Source organism: Dreissena polymorpha, chromosome 9, assembly GCF_020536995.1.
Source record: "Dreissena polymorpha isolate Duluth1 chromosome 9, UMN_Dpol_1.0, whole genome shotgun sequence".
In the NCBI taxonomy this organism is placed as follows: domain Eukaryota; kingdom Metazoa; phylum Mollusca; class Bivalvia; order Myida; family Dreissenidae; genus Dreissena; species Dreissena polymorpha.
In genome coordinates, this window is record NC_068363.1 from 36,886,825 (window position 1) to 36,909,445 (window position 22,621).

The 22,621-nt window shown below is 38.5% G+C and overlaps 1 protein-coding gene across 9 annotated transcripts in view; it reads left to right on the forward strand.

Moving 5' to 3' along the window:
- LOC127844725 (leucine--tRNA ligase, mitochondrial-like) overlaps positions 1-22,621 on the forward strand; it is a 77,348-nt gene that overhangs the window by 27,442 nt on the left and 27,285 nt on the right. For 7 of the 9 annotated variants that reach the window (XM_052375158.1, XM_052375159.1, XM_052375157.1 and 4 more), the window contains 10 exons: positions 214-274; positions 3,270-3,359; positions 5,237-5,380; positions 7,066-7,179; positions 13,502-13,778; positions 14,396-14,508; positions 16,051-16,104; positions 16,412-16,522; positions 20,342-20,451; positions 22,237-22,403. In XM_052375158.1, coding sequence (XP_052231118.1) covers positions 214-274; positions 3,270-3,359; positions 5,237-5,380; positions 7,066-7,179; positions 13,502-13,778; positions 14,396-14,508; positions 16,051-16,104; positions 16,412-16,522; positions 20,342-20,451; positions 22,237-22,403 — 1,241 coding nt within the window. Of the gene's footprint in view, positions 1-213; positions 275-3,269; positions 3,360-5,233; positions 5,381-7,065; positions 7,180-13,501; positions 13,779-14,395; positions 14,509-16,050; positions 16,105-16,411; positions 16,523-20,341; positions 20,452-22,236; positions 22,404-22,621 lie in introns of all 9 variants that reach the window. The other 2 variants (XM_052375165.1, XM_052375164.1) reach the window with 1 other exon arrangement.

Sequence of the window (22,621 nt, forward strand, 5' to 3'; positions counted from 1 at the left end):
TTAACATATCAACTTATTAATTAAATAATATCTTTAAATTGATACAACTATCCTTGTCATGCTTGAAATATTCTTTCCAATTGTGCTGCTTTGTCAGGGGGCATGGCTTGTTGGATATAGAATAATGCCATTTATTCTGTTCCAGCAACATTGAAATACCTTTGCATTTATGTGTACATGCATACCACAATAATGCCATTTATTCTGTTCCAGCAACATTGAGACCATGAAGCAACAGCTGGAGAATTTGTGCTGCAATTTTGATTGGGACAGGGTATAGTATTTCTGCTATTTATATAATTTTGCTATTTGTATAGCTTTTGAGAAAATTCATTTCTTAAATTAGGGTTATCAATGAATGCAATCTTTCCTATCCCTAAATCCATATGGATATGTATTATCAGTCGAAACATGGAGACATTGAGATTGGCTTAGTCCCTGCCAACACTCTTCAATAGTTATTCAGTCTCAGCGATTTTTTTCCTTCTTTGAATCTGGGAAGAATTACATATTTCCAAAATGAAGGTTTATTTTTATTTTTAATGAACTTTAATTAATTTACTTATGCAGCTCTATGGCTAGAACCTTGCTAAATATAATATTAACAACTTGACATCAGTTATTCTCAATATTAAGGTATTTGTTAGCAAAAAATCAAATACACAAATTTCCCCAATTTGAAGATTTCACAACGCATTTTTCCCAATTTCACGGTTTTCACAACTCAATATTTCCCAATTTTGAGGATTTCACGACTCAATTTTTCCCAATTGGACCGGTACGGGTACTTTTCTGAATAGAAAACAAAAATTGCTGAGTCTTGCAAATTTGTTTACTATCACTTTACAGCAATCAATGAGTTTAAACCTTCTCCACTCAGAAGCAAAGTGAAAATGGCTATATGCATACAGCATAAAACAAGCAGCCTGCAAGTATCTCGCAGTTTGTTCAGGTTTTATGCTGTTTGCTGCTTATCAGTATCTAAGGGTTGGAAATGAAGCCTTTAAAACTTGAATCTAGTAAAAAAAGGTCTTAAAATGAATTTTAACTTTCTAAAGGATGTCAAGTGAGTCAAAATACGTATTTAAGTGGTAAAGGGTTTGTATCTAAGTGGTAAACGGTTAACTGCATTTAAAACACAGGGTCCACCTTCTGTAAGGGACTCTATTCCCCTACCACAATTTAGCACGGACATGTGTTACAAAATCATTGGGAAAGCACCAATAAGTTTTTTTGCCAAGATATTGGGAAAGGACCAATAATTTTTTTTACCCAGATAAGAAATCCACAAATCAATGTGTTACGGAAAATGTTGTCATTTTTTTAAAAAACATAATGTTCTATGCACATTTAAATAAATAATTTTGCATTTCTATTTTAAAGTTGATGGTTAAAAATACTAGTTGTGTTTATGTTGTTTATATCACACATAATTTTCATTTAAAGCTTGTTTTATTCATAGTATGAAATATGGGCACAATTAATTGCAATAAAAAAAAAGTGTACTCAGTTTATCCTGTCACAACAGACCAAAGATTTGTATGCCCCAGATCGAATGATCGGAGGTATAATGTTTTTGGCCTGTCTGTCTGTTATTGTATGTGTGTGTCTGTCTGTCATTGTATGCGTGTGTCTGTCCCAAAACTTCAACCTTGGCCATAACTTTATTTGCCAAATTGAAGATAGCAACTTGATATTTGGCATGCGTGTGTATCTCATGGAGCTGCACATTTTGAGTGGTGAAAGGTCAAGGTCATCCTTCAAGGTAAAAGGTCAAGGTCAAATATTGAAGAAAGCAACTTGATATTTGGCATGCGTGTGTTTCTCATGGAGCTGCACATTTTGAGTGGTGAAAGGTCAAGGACTGCCTTCAAGGTCAAAGGTCAAGGGTCAAATATATGGGTGGGGGCATTGTGTTTCACAAACACAGCTTTTGTTTTTTCAAGAAATTTGGTTCTAATAATTATGAATATGTACATCTATGTGGGTAAACTGGGCTTAATGCATGTGCTTAAAATGTTTTACCAGCTGAGCCTATGCAGTCAAACGAGGCTAATCATGGAAGACATGTTCTGTTAATGCTGCACTTTTGTTTTGAAGCGACTTCCTTAAATTAAAAATAAAATAAAATCTGAAAGTGTCGTCATGGATTGGCGGGTTTGGACTGCACAGGCTGATCTGGGAAGACGCTTTTTGCACATACATTAACACTTTCCCCCATAAGAAGCAAAGTGAAAAGGGCTTTTGTAACCAGCATAAAACCAGAACAGCCTGGGAGTCTGTTCATGTTTTATGCTGTTTGCTGCTCATCATTATCTTAGGATTGGAAATATAGCCTTTAAAACTTGAGTCTAATAAGAAAGGTCTAAAATTAATTTAACTTTCTACAAATGCGTCAAAATACGTTATATCTACATGTAAGTGGTAATGGGTTAAATTCGTATCTAAGTGGTAATGTGATAAATTTGTATCAAGTGGTAAAGGGTTAAATACGTATCTAAGTGGTAAAGGGTTAAATACTTATCTAAGTGGTAAGGGTTATATTTGTATCTAAGTGGTAAAGGGTTAAATTCGTATCTAAGTGGTAAAGGGTTAAATTCGTATCTAAGTGGTAAAGGGTTAAATTTGTATCTAAGTGGTAAAGGGTTAAATACGTATCTAAGTGGTAATGGGTTAAATTCGTATCTAAGTGGTAAAGGGTTAAATTCGTATCTAAGTGGTAAAGGGTTAAATTCGTATCTAAGTGGTAAAGGGTTGAATTCGTATCTAAGTGGTTAAGGGTTAAATACGTATATAAGTGGTAAAGGGTTAAATTTGTATCTAAGTGGTAAAGGGTTATATTCGTATCTAAGTGGTAAAGGGTTAAATTCCTATCCAAGTGGTAAAGGGTTAAATTCGTATCTAAGTGGTAAAGGGTTAAATTCTCATCTAAGTGGTAAAGGGTTAAATACGTATCTAAGTGGTAATGGGTTAAATTCGTATCTAAGTGGTAAAGGGTTAAATTCATATCTAAGTGGTAAAGGGTTAAATTAGTATCTAAGTGGTAAAGGGTCAAATTCGTATCTAAGTGGTAAAGGGTTAAATTCATATCTTAGTGGTAAAGGGTTACATTCGTATCTAAGTGGTAAAGGGTTAAATTCATATCTAAGTGGTAAATGGTTACATTCGTATCTAAGTGGTAAAGGGTTACATTTGTATCTAAGTGGTAAAGGGTTTAGCGCTTTTTTCCCAGAATGAAGCTCATTGTCACCTGGTGACCTTTCTTGCAGGAGCTGACAACATGTGACCCGTCCTACTACAGGTGGACACAGTACATCTTCCTTAAAATGTATGAGGCTGGACTGGTGTACCAAAAAAAGGTGGGCCAATATTATTTTGAATTTAAGAATACTAAAGAGCTTTTCCACAAATTCATGTTGAAGTTAATGGAAAGCCTGCTAATAAGACTGGGCCAAAATGACATCAGTTTGTAGGTTTTTATTAATAAATAAATAAAAACTATTTTATTGTTTGCCTGTAAAAATGTATTTATGAACACTTAATTGAATCAATATACTTTAAACTGTTCGTTATGAACACTTAATTGAATCAATATACTTTAAACTGTTCGACCTTATGGCACAATAACTTACAAATTTGGTGGACTGAGCAAAACTTATTTTTAACCAGGTTTTCCGAAGGAAAAAACTGGTTATTAGATTGGCAAATGCGGGCGGGCTGGCTGGCTGGCTGGCTGGCGGGCTGGCTGGCTGGCGGGCTGGCGGAATAAGCTTGTCCGGGCCATAACTATGTCGTTCATTGTCAGATTTTAAAATCATTTGGCACATTTGTTCACCATCATTGGACGGCGTGTCGCGCGAAATAATTACGTCGATATCTCCAAGGTCAAGGTCACACTTTGAGTTCAAAGGTCAAAAATGGCCATAAATGAGCTTGTCCGAGCCATAACTATGTCGTTCATCGTCAGATTTTAAAATCATTTGGCACATTTGTTCACCATCATTGGACGGTGTGTCGCGCGAAATAATTACGTCGATATCTCCAAGGTCAAGGTCACACTTTGAGTTCAAAGGTCAAAAATGGCCATAAATGAGCTTGTCCTGGCCATAACTATGTCATTCATTGTGAGATTTTAAAATCATTTGGCACATTTGTTTCTAAATACAGTCATAATTATTACAAAATTACCAATACTGTTAATAAAAAGGTAATGGATAAGTGAGATTAGACTTAGAGTTTTGACATTATATTACTTAAATAAGTTTCGAAAATGAAGTAAATAGTTAACCGTTAATTTCAAAAAATCTAAAAAATGAAGGTTGATATCTGTCTGATGATCCAAATTCACATATAACAAGATTAATAGCATTTTTTTGCCCTCAAGTTTCATATAAAAAAGTTGTGTGCATAAGTTTTGCCAATATACAATAAATCATTGGTGTATTTGTTACATAAGTTTCTTGGATAATCGTTCATTGCCCAGTTAGCTACACAGGGTTTGAACTCTTACAGGGCTGGAACCGAATTTTGAAGGCCTTTGCAAACAGTTTAGATCCAGATGAGACGCCACAAAACGTGGCGTCTCATCAGGATCCAAACTGTTTGCTTTTCTTATAGTATTCTTTGAAAAATATCAAAGAAAATGCTAATTTTAGAAAATAAGCAGACAAGATTTTAGCAGATGACAAATTTTCCAGCATGCAAAGGGTTAATATATTTGTTTATTAGTTTGATGAACAAAGTTTTCACATGATTGTTCATTAGAAACTTGTCCTCACACATTTCTGGTACTAACAACGCCTAGTGAGGTACTAAAGGCTTTCCTCGGTTGGCGCTAAGCAAAACATGTGGTGGCAAAATTAGTATTATATTTTAGTTTAAACCTATTTATTTTAGCTCGATTGCATAGAAAGCCTACGGCTCATTTGAAACTGTCTCAAGTCCGTTTGGTGGGACCAGAACCAGTACTTAATGTCTATGGGGGAAATCGGAAGAACGCTCGCAGAATTACCACCTGATAGCTAGGCGGACACCATATCCACTTCACCACATCGACCTAGTATTATATTAGTATTAGTGATCATAGTAGCAGACATGACAAAAAAATTGAGGCAATCAAAAACACTGGCATAGTAATAATATATTGATATATAATGTCATGTTTGCTACTCAAAGTTTTCACATGAAAGTTTGTTAGAAACTTTGCCACATAAGTTTCTTGTTTGATTATTTGAAGGCCAGCGTGAACTGGGACCCAGTGGACAAGACCGTGTTAGCAGATGAACAGATCGATGCCACTGGGCGATCCTGGCGCTCTGGCAGCATTGTGGAGCAGCGCTACCTCAACCAGTGGTATATAAGAACCACAGCGTATGCCAAGGTAATACGCAGTCATGTTCTGAGAAAACTGGGCATAAATGCATGTGCGTAAAGTGTCATCCCAGATTAGCCTGTGCAGTCCGCACAGGATAATCAGGGACAACACATTCCGCCTAAATTAGATTTCTGCTAAGAAGAGACTTCATTTAAACGAAAAATGTCATAAAAGCGGAAAGTGTCACCCCAAATTAGCCTGCACAGGCATTACACTGCACAGGCTAATCTGGGATGACACTTTAAGCACATGCATTATGGCCAGTTTTCTCAGAACACGACTCAAGGTATTAAACCTTTCTGTTCAGCGGCAAAGTGTAAACGGCTATATGCAACCAGCATAGAACTAGAACAGCCTGCCATTAACACTGCGCTTGTCCAGGTTCTATGCTGTTTACTGCCCATCAAAGAGTTAAGAAAATAAAGCTGTTAAAACTTGTATCTATTAAGAAAGGTCTTTAATTTAATTTGATTTTTATAAAGGATTGCAAACTGTGGTCTGGGTGGGAAAGGGTAACATAATACAAGTAGTCACTAATAATAATAAGTTTTTATGATGTTTCTTTTCAAGGCAGATTTCAGCATTTGGAAGACCTCTAAAATGAAATAAACAAGTTGAAAGATGATTTTCACATTAAATGCCCTAGATAATTTTGTTTTTGTTAGCATTGATTTGGAATGCTTTCAATAAGAAAATCAGAGTTCTGTGACTGCTTGTGTTATTTGTCATCTTGTAAGATAATGGAAACATAGTCGTGGACATGATATAATGTGTCCGACCGTGTGTGTAAGCATGGGTGGAGAAAAGTTTGTGTGTAAAATTAACCTCTATGTCGCCAAGGCGTAGCTGATATGGTGTCCGCCTAGCGATTGGGAGGTCATGGGTTCTATTTCCACTGTGGGGGCGTTCTTTAGATCTTCCCCATAGACACCAAGTACTGGTTCTAGTCCCAGGAAACGGACTTGAGAGCGTTTCAAATTAGCCTTAGGCTTTCTATGCAATCAAGCTAAAATAAAAAGGGACCTTTTAACAGATTTTGACATGTATTAAAGTTTGTCATTAAAAGCTATATATTGATAAATGTAAACATTGGATCTAAAAAGTTCAAGTAAGAAACAAACATAAGCTTAAAGAAAGGAAAAAATGTAACCCTCAACTGGGCTCGAACCATTGACCCCTGGAGTAAAAGTCTAACGCTTAGTCCACTTGGCCATCCATGCTCATAAAATTAATGATGTATTTTATACTTTATATAAGCAATCCTCGTGCTGTCACAAAATATAACAACAACAACAGAACTTGCCAAATTATTCAATTGTTTCGCGTCGCAACATTTTATTATTTTCAGGGTTTTAAATTGTCAAAAGATGCCTATGGTGGATATTATAGAGCATGATAAATCTTCAGTATTACTGTTTCCTTATAAATATCATAAGTACAATGAAAATTTGGGAATCTGAAACAATTTGATTTTAACCCTTTCAGCGCTGGAACCGAATTTGAAAGGCCTTTGCAAACAGTTTGGATCCAGATGAGACGCCACAGAACGAAGAAAATGCTAATTTTAGAAATTCAGCAGACCACATTTAAGCAGACGACAAATTTCCCAGCATGCAAAGGGTTAATTTGGTCAATTAACGAAAATGTGAAAAGGTCCCTTTTAACTAACCTCTGTGTCATGCCTCTTCCAGTCTTTGTGGGACGGCCTTGAGACAGTGAGGTCAGATCTCTGGAAGGATGTTGTGGACCTACAGAAGAACTGGATCGGTCAGTGTACTGGCTGCAGACTGGACTTCCAAATACAGGTGGGTCATTGACCGGTCAATGTACTGGTTGCAGACTGGACTTCCAAATACAGGTGGATTACTGACCAGAGCCACATCTACAAAGCTGCCATGGGGAAATGTGAACGAGACTTATATTTATGCCCCCCTTCGAAGAAGAGGGGGTATATTGCTTTGCTCATGTCTGTCGGTCTGTCTGTCGGTCCGTCCACCAGGTGGTTGTCAGATGATAACTCAAGAACGCTTGGGCCTAGGATCATGAAACTTCATAGATACATTGATCATGACTCGCAGATGACCCCTATTGATTTTGAGGTCACTAGGTCAAAGGTCAAGGTCACGGTGACCCGAAATAGTAAAATGGTTTTTGGATGATAACTCAAGAATGCATACACGGCCAACAGGGCGAACTCTGAACGATATAACTGAAGCAACTGGTCTGTAATCCTAAATCTATAATTATCAGTCCAATGAAACATCATCCTTTGAGTAAAATAAAGTGGATCAGTAAAAATATTATCAGAATATTATTTTTTTTGTATATTTTGTAGGAATGTCAACGAATATCCGAATATCCGAATATTCGGTCCCGGACACGAGGTCTTATTTTCCGAATCGAATATTCGGAAGAAAAAAATCAAAAAAAAAATCGAGTAATTTCAAAGACTTTGTATTCGTGAAATTTGCTTCAAACATTGTACAAAAAGTTGTTCCTCGTGTCATAATGTTTAGTCAGGATAATTCGTCGCTATGGTGATTACAGTATACCGGTCATAAATCCCGCTAATTGCCTAACAAAGACAGTCACTTTGTGTCAAAATTATGATAGGTTCAAATCGCATCGGCAATCAAAACACCGACCTGCACTTGATCCAATGACTCGAATTACATTTAAAATTATCAAAGATTAAATGAGTAAAGGAAAAACCGACTTGGTGTAAAAAAACAAATAAGACCGTATGGCAATTAAAACACCGACCCGTCTTGATCTAATAACTCGAATTACATTTAACATGATAAAAGATTAAATAAGTAAAGGAAGTGCCGACTTGGTGTGAAAAACAAAAAAGATCGTATGGTTATAATCACGTTGTCCAATCAAAAAAGCTTTTAGAAAATAATTTACTCAACCTCTAACCGAGCAAGAGAATTCTGACGAACTTCAGAGATATTTGCTTGTGAAAATGGAGCCAAACGCTAAACCTCTTGACTGGTGGAAACGTCACGAGAGCGAATTTCCGAAAGTCGCGTATGTTGCTAGGAGTGTTCTATATGTACCTGCAACTTCTATGCCATCTGAGCGCATATTCTCAACCACTGGATTGCTCATCAATAAACTAAGAAATAGACTCGCCAGTGATCTGGTCGACGCAATCGTGTTTTTAAATAAGAACAATGTTCATGTGCCCAGTGACGCCGATCCGAGTGACTTTTAAATGTGGCAACGGTGTTTTGTTTGCATGTGTTCGCTATGTAAATAATACGTTGAAGTTCAGTTCAAATTATTTATAGATCTAACTGTTTTGTCATGTAATTATTTTGTCGTCATGTAAATATTATGTTTCTCGTCCTATTGTTGATGTACAATATTAAAGCACGTGTTCGCTATGTAAATACTACGTTTAAGTTCAGCTTAAATTATTTATAGATCTAACTGTTTTGTTATGTAATTGTTTTGTCGTCATGTAAATATTATGTTTCTCGTTCTATTGTTGATTTACAATATTAAAAGTTTAAAACAGTTTTCGTCATTCAATTTTAACAATTAGCGACGGCAATGCTGTGTCAATATTTAGTCACTTCCGGGGAACTTCCGGTAAAAACGAAAGTAGAATTCATGGAGTAATGGTACGGTAAACATAGTAAATTTTTTTCTAACAGATGTTGACCGAATATCCGAATATTCGTTCGGAAGGATGACCGAATATCCGAATACCAATATCGGTATTCGTTGCCATCCCTAATATTTTGTATATTAAATATTGTGTTAATGTTTAATTTTGTTGATTAATATAAATATAAGCAGGACAGGGAAGGCAATACACTATTATATCTTTTTTATATACAGGGGAAACAAATGCAATAAGTTAAAATTTCACGTTTAATGAATAGAGGATATCACCCCGCCAATTTTTTTTTTAAACATCATCTAATAAATAACCACATCCCACATTAAACCCCCCTCTCAACCCCCACCCCCCTACCCCCCTACCCCCCCTACCCCCCCCTAATACCCCCCCCCCCCCCCCGCCCCCCTACCCCCCCACCCCCCAACTCCCCCTTATTTTTTTTAAACATCTAATAAATAATCCCACCCCACATTATACCCCCGTCTCAATCCCCCCCACCCCCCCCCATTTTTTTAAAACATCTAATAAATTACCACACCCCACATTATACCCCCCTCTCACTCCCCCCTACTCCCCCTTTCCCCCCTACCCCCCCCACCACCCCCACCCCCCCCCAATTTTTTTTAAAACATCTAATAAATTACACCACCCCACTTTATTACCCCCTCTCACCCCCCACCCCCCTAACCCCCACCCCCCTAACCCCCCACCCCCCTAACCCCCCCCAACCCCCCATTTTTTTAAAACATCTTATAAATTACCACACCCAACATTTTACCCCCCCTCTCACCCCCCACCCCCCCTACCCCCCCCCACCCCCCCAATTTTTTATTATAAACATCTTATAAATTACCACACTCACATTATAACCCCCCTCTCACTCCCCCCCACCCCAACCCCCACAATTTTTTTTAACATCTTATAATTGCCACACCCTACATTATACCCCCCTCTCACCCGCACTACCTACCCCACCCCCCAACCCCCCAAAACCCCCCAATTTTATTTTTTTTAAGCATCTTATAAATTAACACATCCCAAATTATACCCCCCCTCTCACCCCCCCTACCCCCCAACCCCCCCTACCCCCCTCAATTTTTTTTAACATCTTATAATTACCCCACCCCACATTATTACCCCCTCTCACCCCCCTACCCCCCCTACCCCCCCACCCCCCCAAAAAAAACATCTAAACATTTAACATCTTATAAATTACCCCACCCCACATTATATCCCCCCTCTCACTCCCACCTACCCCCCACACCCCCACCCCCACCCCCCCATTTTTTTTTAAATATCTAATAAATAACCACACACCCCACATTATTACCCCCTCTCTCGCCCCCCACCCCCCCTACCCCCCCCACCCCCCTACCCCCGCCACCCCCAATTTTTTTTTTAAACATCTTACAAATTACCACACCCCACATTATACCCCCTCTCTCCACCACGACCCCCCTACCCCCCACTCCCCCTACCCCCCACACCTGCCCATTTTTTTTAAACATCTTATAAATTACCACACCCCACATTATACCCCCTCTCACCACCACACCCCCCCCTACCTCCCACTCCCCCTACCCCCCACCCCCCCCCTCAATTTTTTTTTTAAGCATCTTATAAATTACCACACCCCACATTATAACCCCCTCTCACTCCCCCCTACCCCCCCCCCAACCCCCCACCCCCCCCCACCCCCCCCAATTTTTTGTTAAACATCTCATAAATTACCACACACCACATTATTACCCCCTCTCACCCCCCATCCCCCCTACAAACCCCCCCCCCACCCCCCCAATTTAAAAAAAAAAACATCTTATAAATTACCACACACCCCACATTATAACCCCCCTCTCACCCCCCCCCCGCCCCCCTACCCCCCTACCCCCCAAAAAAAATAATTTTAAACATGAAATAAATTACCACACCCCCAAATTATTACCCCCTTTAACCTCCCCATCCCCCCTACCCCCCCAACCCCCAATTTTTTTTTTAACATATTATAAATAACCACACCACACATTATACCCCCTCTTACCCCCACCCTCCACCCCCCCCCCCCCCCCCATTTTTTTAATTTTTATGCCCCCCTTCGAAGAAGAGGGGGTATATTGCTTTGCTTATGTCGGTCGGTAGGTCGGTAGGTCCGTCCACCAGGTGGTTTCCGGATGATAACTCAAGAACGCTTGGGGCTAGGATCATGAAACTTCATAGGTACATTGAACATGACTCGCAGATGACCCCTATTGATTTTGAGGTCACTAGGTCAAAGGTCAAGGTCACAGGTGAAGGTCACAGTTACTGGAAATAGGCATTATAAGGATTAAGCATGGTTCAAACAAGGGAAACAACTACGGTTTATGCATGTTCTTTTTATTACAGATTTGCCTCCCTTTAATTCATTCAAAATCTCATTTTACAGCAGAGATTCCAAATCTGACCTGTAAATGAGCCCCATATTTACTGCCAGTGCTAGGTTACCTTTTCCCATTTGATCATTCTTAAGTATTGGTATTGTAATGCTGCTGCTACTGCTACTGCTACTACTACTACTACTACTACTACTTCTACTACTACTACTACTACTACTACTACTACTACTACTACTACTACATAGGCATTATAAGGATTAAGCATGGTTCAAACAAGGGAAACAACTACGGTTTATGCATGTTTTTTTTATTACAGATTTGCCTCCCTTTAATTCATTCAAAATCTCATTTTACAGCAGAGATTCCAAATCTGACCTGTAAATGAGCCCCATATTTACTGCCAGTGCTAGGTTACCTTTTCCCATTTGATCATTCTTAAGTATTGGTATTGTAATGCTGCTACTGCTGCTACTGCTGCTGCTACTGCTACTGCTACTACTACTACTACTACTACTACTACCACTACTACTACTACGGCATTATAAGGATTAAGCATGGTTCAAACAAGGGAAACAACTACGGTTTATGCATGTTTTTTTAATTACAGATTTGCCTCCCTTTAATTCATTCAAAATCTCATTTTACAGCAGAGTTTCCAAATCTGACCTGTAAATGAGCCCCATATTTACTGCCAGTGCTAGGTTACCTTTTCCCATTTGATCATTCTTAAGTATTGGTATTGTAATGCTGCTACTGCTGCTGCAACTGCTACTGCTACTACTACTACTACTACTACTACTACTACTACTACTACTACTACTACTACTACTACTACTACTACTACTACTACTACTAATACTACTACTTCTACTACTGCTTCTACTACTACTACTACTCGGGGGTATTGTATTTCTCAAAGAAATCTTGTTTTTTTAAACATCTAATGAATTACCACACACCACATTTTACCCCCCTCTCACTCCCCCTACCCCCCCCCACCCCCCAATTTTTTTTTAAACATCTAATAAATTACCACACCCCACATTATACCCCCTCTCACCCCCACCCCCCTCCCACCCCCACCCCCCAACCCCCCCCCCCCCCAAAAAAAAAATATTTTTTTTTTAGACATCATATAAATTACCACACCCCACATTATACCCCCCTCCCACTCCCCCCTTGATCATGACTGGCAGATGACCCCTATTGATTTTCAGGTCACTTGGTCAAAGGTCAAGGTCACAGTGACTCGAAATAGTACAATGGTTTCCGGATGATAACTTACATTAGGTCAAAGGTCAAGGTCACAGTGACAAAAAACGTATTTACACAATGGCTGCCACTACAACTGACAGCCCATCTGGGGGGCATGCATGTTTTACAAACAGCCCTTGTTAAATGATAGGCTTTATTTCAAATTTTCTTTAGCTTCTCAATTTTTCATGCTTTTATTATGTTGAAACTAGGAATATTTGTTTCTTGAATTGTGACCAAAAAAGATATATTTGTAAATAATGTACTATAGTCAAATCAGGAAGACTATTGACCCATTTATGCATAGCGTCTAGAAAAAAGGCCTTGGCAAACAGCGTAGACCCAGATGAGACGCTGCATGATGCGGCGTCTCATCTGGGTCTGCGCTGTTTGCTTAAAGGAATTTCTGTAAGAAATATTCTAAATATAGAAATAAATATACTAGACATCCCTAATTTTGGAAATAAATTGATCCAATTTAGAAGGATGGGAGAGTCCACTAGGTATAAATGGGTTAAATGGGCAGCATTATAACTACGTACACAGTGAAGAATGATCTTGTAGGCGGTCATTAAACCATTGTAAGTTAGTATCAACTTGTAAACCAGTTTCGATGGCTGTTTGAAACACAAATTAATTCAGTTCGAAAAACATGGGATAAGGGAAACAATCCCAAGGAATATTAATTTAGCTGTAAAGTAATCTTGGGTTAAACATAAAATGGAAAATTTAAATGCACAGAAATAGTTTATCATGATTCTGTTTTCAAGCTTACCTGTAATCTATAAAACATTGTTTGTGCTTGAACAGTAATCAAATTAGATCAATAAATAAAGTAAAGTAAAACAGTTTCTGTTCTTTATTCAGAATGGCGAGCCTTATGACTTCTTGTCCATATTCACGGATCATCCAGAGGCTATCTACGGCATCAGTCACATCATTGTGCCAGCCAGCCACCTCTACAACACGCCCCAGTACCACACCCTGGGCCTGGGACAGGGGGTGGGGACAGGCCCCAGGGTGCTCACCGTACAGGCCGTACACCCCCTCACTGGGGACAGGATACCCATTGTTGTGGCAGCATCTGTGGCCAGAGGGGCTGAAGGGTCGGAGACCAGCTCCATGCAGTCTGACTGCACACTGGGTGAGATGCTTGAGAATCATCTAATGCTTCTATTTTGTCTTTTAGCCCAGTGAAGTTTGGCATATTTTCTGGGAAAGTTTGGCAAGATTTTGGGGGGAAAATGTTACTTTTTGCAATAGGGAAACAGTCTTTTGTTTGATATGTACAGTTGGGAAACAGCCTGTAAAAGGCTGTAATTTTGGGCCAAAAATAATCACTGTAGCCACAGACAGAATATCATAATGTGTTGTGAAAACACATTTTATAGATTAGTTATAAAACAATGTTACTTTACTTACAAGGTCACTTTCTGCATTTGGCTAAGAAAAAACAACAACAGGAAGTGACCTTGTAATTAAAGTAAAATTGTTTTATTAATCTATATTATGTGTTTTTACCTGCAGTGGTCCATTTATGTCTGAGTAATGTGCCCTTGAAATTAGCAACGGGCAAGGTTGCTATTTCTGTGACAATGCGATGTGAGTATATTAGTATATATTCAGTCAAATTTGCAACAAAAGTCCAGTTTAAAAAGGAAAGCAGACACAATTTTTCTGCAAACATTTGTATTTTTGAATACTGTATAATATGTACAAATGATGGAAAGTTATTTTTATTTGTTAATTCTTTTATTGAAGGGATACCAGCATTGTCCAGCTCTGACCTTCAAATTGCTCAGCAGCTTCTGCTAAAATGGCAGCCTGTTTACTCAGACAACCAAGACAACCCAACGATGACAAATTCTTACCAGGTAGGATCAACAGTAGATATAGGGGACCATGTTTTTTCTTACAAATTATGTAACCATGTTTTTATAAGCAAAATTCAAAATAGCCAAATGGTTGCCATCAAGTTGTTGTTTTTTAACGCTACTGTTTGACATTTTGGATAAAATGTGCCAGATTTCTGTGAAATTTCATGCAGTTGATGAACAAAGGCAACGTGGTTGATAACCCTTTGCATGCTGGGAAATTTGTCGTCTGCTAAAATGTCATCTGCTGAATTTCTAAAATAAGCATTTTCTTCGATTTTTTTTTCAAATAATACTTTCAGAATAGCAAACAGTTTGGATCTTGATGAGACACCATGTTCTGTGGCGTCTCATCTGGATCCAAACTGTTTGCAAAGGCCTTCAAAATTCGGTTCCAGCAGTAAAAGAGTTAACCCCGTTTCCTGGAAGGATGTGAGTTCGGTTGGTGGTAAACAAACCAGACCTATAGGGTTTCCTCCAATTTCTCTTGCATTCTCAAGCAGCGCAAGACCACACCAAAATTGATACTCTTTCAGAAACAAATGAATAGCTGCAAATTGCAAATTTTAAAATTCGTTCCAACTTTATTGATTCTAGTAAGTTTACTAGGTAGCTGTGCTGGGACACACTCTGGTACCACACATAATGCAGCCTCAGATTCAGTAGGACCTCAGAAACTTCAAAATACACACACACACACACACATCAACAAAGTGTATTGTAGTACTTGACATTATATTTTCTTTCACACTATTTATAAAAGCCGACTCGTTGCTATCTTTGATTTTATTTGGCTGACTTTTAGCCATTTTTTCTACAGAACCTCAAACTTGACCTTGAGGTAAATTTTTCGTAAATTCGTGTAGTTCATAAACATGTGGAGACATAATGTAATTAATTCTTCTCAAACAGTTAGAATGGCAGATTGGCTTCACGTCATTGATTCATAATGTTTTGATGTGAATAAAAAAAGTCATACTGTGATATTGAAGGATAAAATACAGCACACATAATCTGTAAACTCTTGTAACATCTGTAAAAAGTGGTATGAGGCTGTATTGATAATCATTTGTGATAGCTGAAGTTAACGCTGGCATAATTGTTAAAGTTGTTGGGTCATTGTTTTCTCTTTTTATGCCCCTGGTAGGGTGGCATATAGCAGTTGAACTGTCTTGTCAGTCCATCCGTCCGTCTGTCTTTCTGTCCGTGCGAAAATTTTAACATTGGCCATAACGTTTGCAATATTGAAGATAGCAACTCGATATTTGGCATGCATGTGTATCTCATGGAGAGTGGTGTAAGGTCAAGGACTAGGTCATCTTTCAAGGTCAAAGATCAAAAAACGAAATCCAAGGGAAGTAACAAGCTTTAAAGGGAGATAATTTCGATTTTATTATATTTGGCAGGTACAGACCATTTTAACAAGGGAAATAATATTTTTTAAAGGGATATCATAAAAAAATAATTTTTTGATTCAAAACGGCGCATAAGTGGGCATTGTGTTTCTGACAATCACATCTCTTGTGTTTCCATGGTACCCAGTTTGATGGAATGACACGGTCTGCGGCTGCTGAGGCTGTCATGCACCTGGCCCAGGTAAGACTCGCATATACAGCATTTGAAATATATGCAATGATGGAACATTTCTGTTTAAGCATATTAATGCTACATAGCATTTTGAAACTGTCAAGTTTTAATTTCTACGTGTACAAGTACTATTTAAATAAATATTGGAATGAAGTAGGTTTTGTGCCGTCTGCCTCAATTATGAATGATGAAAATCATTGTGCAGAATATTCTTCTTATTATTTAAAAAAAAAAATGTTCAGTTTATTTATCTACGATTAAATCATGCACACATCAGTGTTTTATTAGACTGGCATGTGATGTGATGTGATTGTAGTCGCGAGGGTTTGGAGGCTACCCAGTGAGTTCCCGACTCCATGACTGGCTCATCTCCCGACAGCGATACTGGGGCACCCCTATACCCATCATACACTGCAGTAGCTGTGGGGTAGGTACCTATAATTCACTTCACTAGCTGTGGGGTAGGTACCAATCATACACTGCAGTAGCTGTGGGGTAGGTACCTATAATTCACTTCACTAGCTGTGGGGTAGGTACCTATAATTCACTTCACTAGCTGTGGGGTAGGTACCCATCATACACTGCAGTAGCTGTGGGGTAGGTACCTATAATTCACTGCAGTAGCTGTGGGGAAGGTACCTATAATTCACTGCCGTAGCTGTGGGGTAGGTACCTATAATTCACTGCAGTAGCTGTGGGGTAGGTACCTATAATTCACTGCCGTAGCTGTGGGGTAGGTACCTATAATTCACTGCAGTAGCTGTGGGGTAGGTACCTATAATTCACTGCAGTAGCTGTGGGGTAGGTACCTATAATTCACTGCCGTAGCTGTGGGGTAGGTACCTATAATTCTCTTCACTAGCTGTGGGGTAGGTACCTATAATTCACTGCCGTGGCTGTGGGGTAGGTACCTATGATTCACTGCCGTAGGTGTGGGGTTTGTACCTATAATTCACGTCGATTACTGAGGGGTAGGCATGGTTTATGTTCAGTAAACTTTGAGCCAGTATTAAGAATGTGATTGGTCTGTGCGGTCTGCACCGGTTAATGGGGGGCAACACTTGGACTAGATTTTGGTTCTGAACAGACTTCCTTTAAAGTCACTATCACGCTCACCAATACATACGGCTACTGTATTATGCTATATAAAAACATTGGACAACAAGTAGTACCATACGATGGTTAATTACAATAGGAAGACCCTAAAAACAAGTAACATTGATGTAAAAACGTTATATTACAAGCATTCGGCAAGTTTTAAGCATCGAAATATCTAAATATCGTTCCACGATGTAATCTACTTTCGCTTTCGAGTCAGGATCGGATTCATTCGGGTTGCGTTCATTTGCATAATTTATACAAGTTCCAGTTACCCAGAATTCACTTTGATTTCACAGAATGATTATTCATGAGAGCTATGTCATGCTTCCTACGCTTACCGTATCCAATCTCGTGTTCGCCCGTAAATGTTCGGATATTTTACAGGAGATATAAATGAAATTATATGTGGCCACAAAAAAATAAAAACGAGCATTTTGTATCTCGTTAAATCAATTCTACCAGACAACATATCGTTGAAATTTTGCATTTTGCTAAAAGGAACATTGATTTTTTTATGGGTTAGTTTTATTTAACGAAATATTCGATATTTTTTAGCGTGATTGTTACTTTAACAAAAAAAGTCAGCAAAATGGAAAGTGTCCTGTTATTGGTTAGCCTGTAAGGACTGCGCAGGCTAATAAATGATGACATTTTATGCTCATACATTCAGCTAAGTCTTTCCAGAGAGCAGCTCTAATTCATTGGCAACGAAGCCTCTTCATGAGGGGTGGCATGATTTACCAAAATACACCCAAATACACCCCCAAATATGCTCAAAATACCAAATATACCCTCAAAATACCCTAACCTAACCCTAACCTGACAAAATTAGGAGTATTTGGGTATTATGAGTGTATTTGGGTGTATTTGGGTGTGTATTTGGGTAAATCAGGCTGCCCCTTCATGAGTAAATTATCTGCTTAGTGTGAAAACTGGGCTAAATGCATGTGAATAAAGTGTTGTTTAAGATTAACTTGTGCAGTCCGCACAGTTTAATGAGGAACATGACTTTCAGCTTTTATGGAATATTTTGTTCAAAGTTAGTCTCTTCTTAATGAAAATCGTTTGTAGGGGGAAAGTTTCGTACCACATTAGCTGCTGCAGTCTGCACAGGTTGTAGGGGAAAAGTTTCGTACCACATTAGCTGCTGCAGTCTGCACAGGTTGTAGGGGGAAAGTTTCGTACCACATTAGCTGCTGCAGTCTGCACAGGTTGTAGGGGGAAAGTTTCGTACCACATTAGCTGCTGCAGTCTGCACAGTTTGTAGGGGGAAAGTTTTGTACCACATTAGCTGCTGCAGTTTGCACAGGTTGTAGGGGGAAAGTTTCGTACCACATTAGCTGCTGCAGTCTGCACAGGTTGTAGGGGGAAAGTTTTGTACCACATTAGCTGCTGCAGTCTGCACAGGTTGTAGGGGGAAAGTTTCGTACCACATTAGCTGCTGCAGTCTGCACAAGTTGTAGGGGGAAAGTTTCGTACCACATTAGCTGCTGCAGTCTGCACAGGTTGTAGGGGAAAAGTTTCGTACCACATTAGCTGCTGCAGTCTGCACAGGTTAATCTGGAACAACACTTTGGGCACATGAGAAAGGAGCTCGTGTTCATAAACCCTTTCCCACTCAGTGATTTTTTTTGCCTAAAATTACCACAGATATTTGGCTGCTTCCCAATTGCAAAAATCTACGTTTTTTTTCCCAAAAATCGGACAAAAAATTCCCCCAAAATTACAAAATTTTCCTAATAAGGCCAATAAGATTTCAATGTCATTAAGCGATAATTTTGTATAATGAGTGCTGATAGAGCTTGTCGAGTCGTCGCAAAAAGACAACTGACTTACGTATTGTTCGCGAATGTTGCCGAATACATACCATTTCAAGTTGCTATCCACACATCTCTCTATATATTGTGGAGGATACCAACGATAGTTGATGTATCCCAATTGAGCATGCCTGTTTTTACACATGTCCAAGATGGCGGCAACGAGATGAGAAATTGTGATGAGCGGGGAAAATAATAAACAACATTCAAATTAACAACCGATATCATATGGTTATTAGGGAATAATTTAATGCGTATGTCAATTAACTCAAAATATTACGTTTGAGATAAAAACAACAAACATTTATTAGAAATCTGCACAGTGAATGTGACACCAGAGCTGGAAAATTGGAGTTCAGTCTTCTCACAAATTTAAAGCATTTAAGATGAGTATTGTTCGAAAATGGAAAGAGACAAACATGATTTGATATAAATGTTAGTGGATCTGTGTATAATCAGATTCATATGCATATTCTGCTTTATTATGTTTGTCAGTTTACTGAAATAGCATTGAACTGAGGATGTCCAGTGCAAGATATTGAAAGGTTACACATTAAATATTTTATATAAACTCCATTGAATACATCATTAACACAGCAAGAACAATAAAGGGTGTTTGTTAATATTTTATAATGTTTTCACCAGAATGAGATGATATTTTTAATTTAAAAATAAACACTGAATTAAATTAATACTCTGAAAGAGGTTATGATTAAATGGTGTACTTAAGAATCTATAGGTTATTGCAAGTTTAATATGCATGTAGAAGGATATTAACTAAAACTTGACCTTATTGTAAGAAGACATGAAAGCAGCATGTATTATATAAAAAAAGCTGTCAAATATGTACTTGACAATTTTAATTCTGTTCTTATAATCATATTTATAATGCTTGATGTTTCCCAATTTCATGGTTTATCGCGATATTTTTCCCAATTTCATGGTTTATCGCGCTAATTTTCCCAATCCAAATGGCACAGGCTGTAACAAAAAAAAATCAAAAAAATCATTTCCACTCAGAGGCAAAGTGAACATGGCTATGTGCAAACAGCATAAAACCAGAACAGGCTGCATTAACTCGCAGTCTGTTCAGGTTTTATGCTGTTTGCTACTCATCAGTATCTAAGGGTTGGAAATGATGCCTTTAAAACTTGAATCTAGTTAGAACGGTCTTTAATTAAATTTAACTTTCTAAGGGACTACAAAGGCGCCAAAATACATATCTAAGTTGTAAAGCATTAAATACGTATCTAAGTGGTAAAGGGTTAAATACGTATCTAAGTTGTAAAGAGTTAAAAACCTCATATCCCTATCCACGTCCCCTGCAGGCGGTGCCAGTACCGTATGAAGACCTTCCTGTGGGGCTCCCTGACACCAGCACCCCTGGGCATGCAGCGCTCCTTGACAACGACGCCTGGCATGATGTCAAGTGCCCCAGGTGGGTTGCCGTGGTAATGGAAACCTATATAAGTTCTTTGTCTGTATTGAATTACTTATGAAACAAACTTCTTGACCCACGGTTAATTTTTTTAAAAGTGCCTAAATTTGATTATTATCTATAAAATTATCATCACTCATTTTTTTCAAAGAAGGCATATTCATTGTGAAACATTTCTTTTGCTTAATTTAACCAAATATTGTATTTTCTTATACCAAAATCAAAATTGCACTTTTTTTTACCAATAAACAAAAACTATTTGATAGAATTTCGTCAATACATGCAATTAACTATAATAATTTTAATTAAATAGGTATAATATGAAGTTTGTCATCAATTCCAAAATGTCTGGGTGGCTGAATCTATTAAAATAAATTAAATTAAAGAAATATGGATACATGCTGTGACCTGAATCAAGTATAATGAAATCATTGGTACATCAACAGTAAAACAATTAATAGATTTCTACTTGAAATAGCATGACAACAATATAATTGCACCGCACTCTGGGGAAACAGGTCTAAATGCATGTATGTAAAGTATCGCCTCAGATTTGCTTGTGAGATCAGCACATGTATGTAAAGTATCGCCCCAGATTTGCTTGTGAAGTTTGTAAAGTATTGCCCCAGATTTGCTTGTGAGGTCAGCACATGTATGTAAAGTATCGCCCCAGATTTGCTTGTGAAGTATGTAAAGTATCGCCCCAGATTTGCTTGTGAGGTCAGCACATGTATGTAAAGTATCGCCCCAGATTTGCTTGTGAAGTATGTAAAGTATCGCCCCAGATTTGCTTGTGAGGTATGTAAAGTATCCCCCCAGATTTGCTTGTGAGGTATGTAAAGTATCGCCCCAGATTTGCTTGTGAGGTCAGCACATGTATGTAAAGTATCGCCCCAGATTTGCTTGTGAGGTCAGCACATGTATGTAAAGTATCGCCCCAGATTTGCTTGTGAGGTCAGCACATGTATGTAAAGTATCGCCCCAGATTTGCTTGTGAAGTATGTAAAGTATCGCCCCAGATTTGCTTGTGAAGTATGTAAAGTATCGCCCCAGATTTGCTTGTGAAGTATGTAAAGTATCGCCCCAGATATGCTTGTGAGGTCAGCACACACTTATCAAGGACAATACTTAACACATGTGCATTAAACCCTGTTGGTTTTCCAGAGGACGATGATATCACAGAATGCTCTGCCGTTTGTTCAACAGTAGGCATGCAGCCTTTCCAACTTGATGCTTATAATTTATTATCAATCATCCACTTTAAATTTAGCCTTTTTCTGGAAAATATGGGCTTAATGCATGTGGATAAATTATTGTCCAAGATGCAGTCTCCACAATTATTGTCCTAGATGCAGTCTCCACAATTATTGTCCTAGATGCAGTCTCCACAATTATTGTCCTAGATGCAGTCTCCACAATTATTGTCCTAGATGCAGTCTCCACAGGCTAATCAGATACCTCTATTTCGGCCATAACTTGATTTTTATGTAGAAAATACTTCCTTTAAAACGAAAAATACCTAAAAGCGGAAAGTGTGATCCCTGATAAGCCTTTACAGACTGCACAGGTTTATCTGGGGGCGTACTTTAAGCACATGCATTAAATGAAAAATACCTAAAAACAGAAAGTGTCATCCCTTAAAAGCCTTTACAGTCTGCACAGGCTTATCTGGGGGCATACTTAATGCACAAGCATTAAGCCCAGTTTCCCCAGACTTAGGCTCAATTATGTGTATCTACTGTCCCTGGTGTTCTAGATGTGTATCTACTGTCCCTGGTGTTCTAGATGTGGTTGTGCAGCGCGTCGAGAGACCGACACCATGGACACCTTTGTGGACTCCTCCTGGTACTTCCTGCGTTACCTTGACAACCATAACCTTGACCTGCCCTTCGCACGCGAGGTCACTGAGAAATACATGCCCGTTGACCTGTACATTGGTGGCATTGAACATGGTAGACATGCTCTTAGATGATCTAAGCAATTAATTGTATTTAACCCATTTATGCCTAGTGGACTCTCCCATCCTTCTAAATTGGATCAATTTATTTAAAAAAATTAGGGATGTCTAGTATATTTATTTCTATATTTAGAATATTAATTACAGAAACTCCTTCAAGCAAACAGCGTAGACCCTGATGAGACACCACACCATGCGGTGTCTCATCTGGGT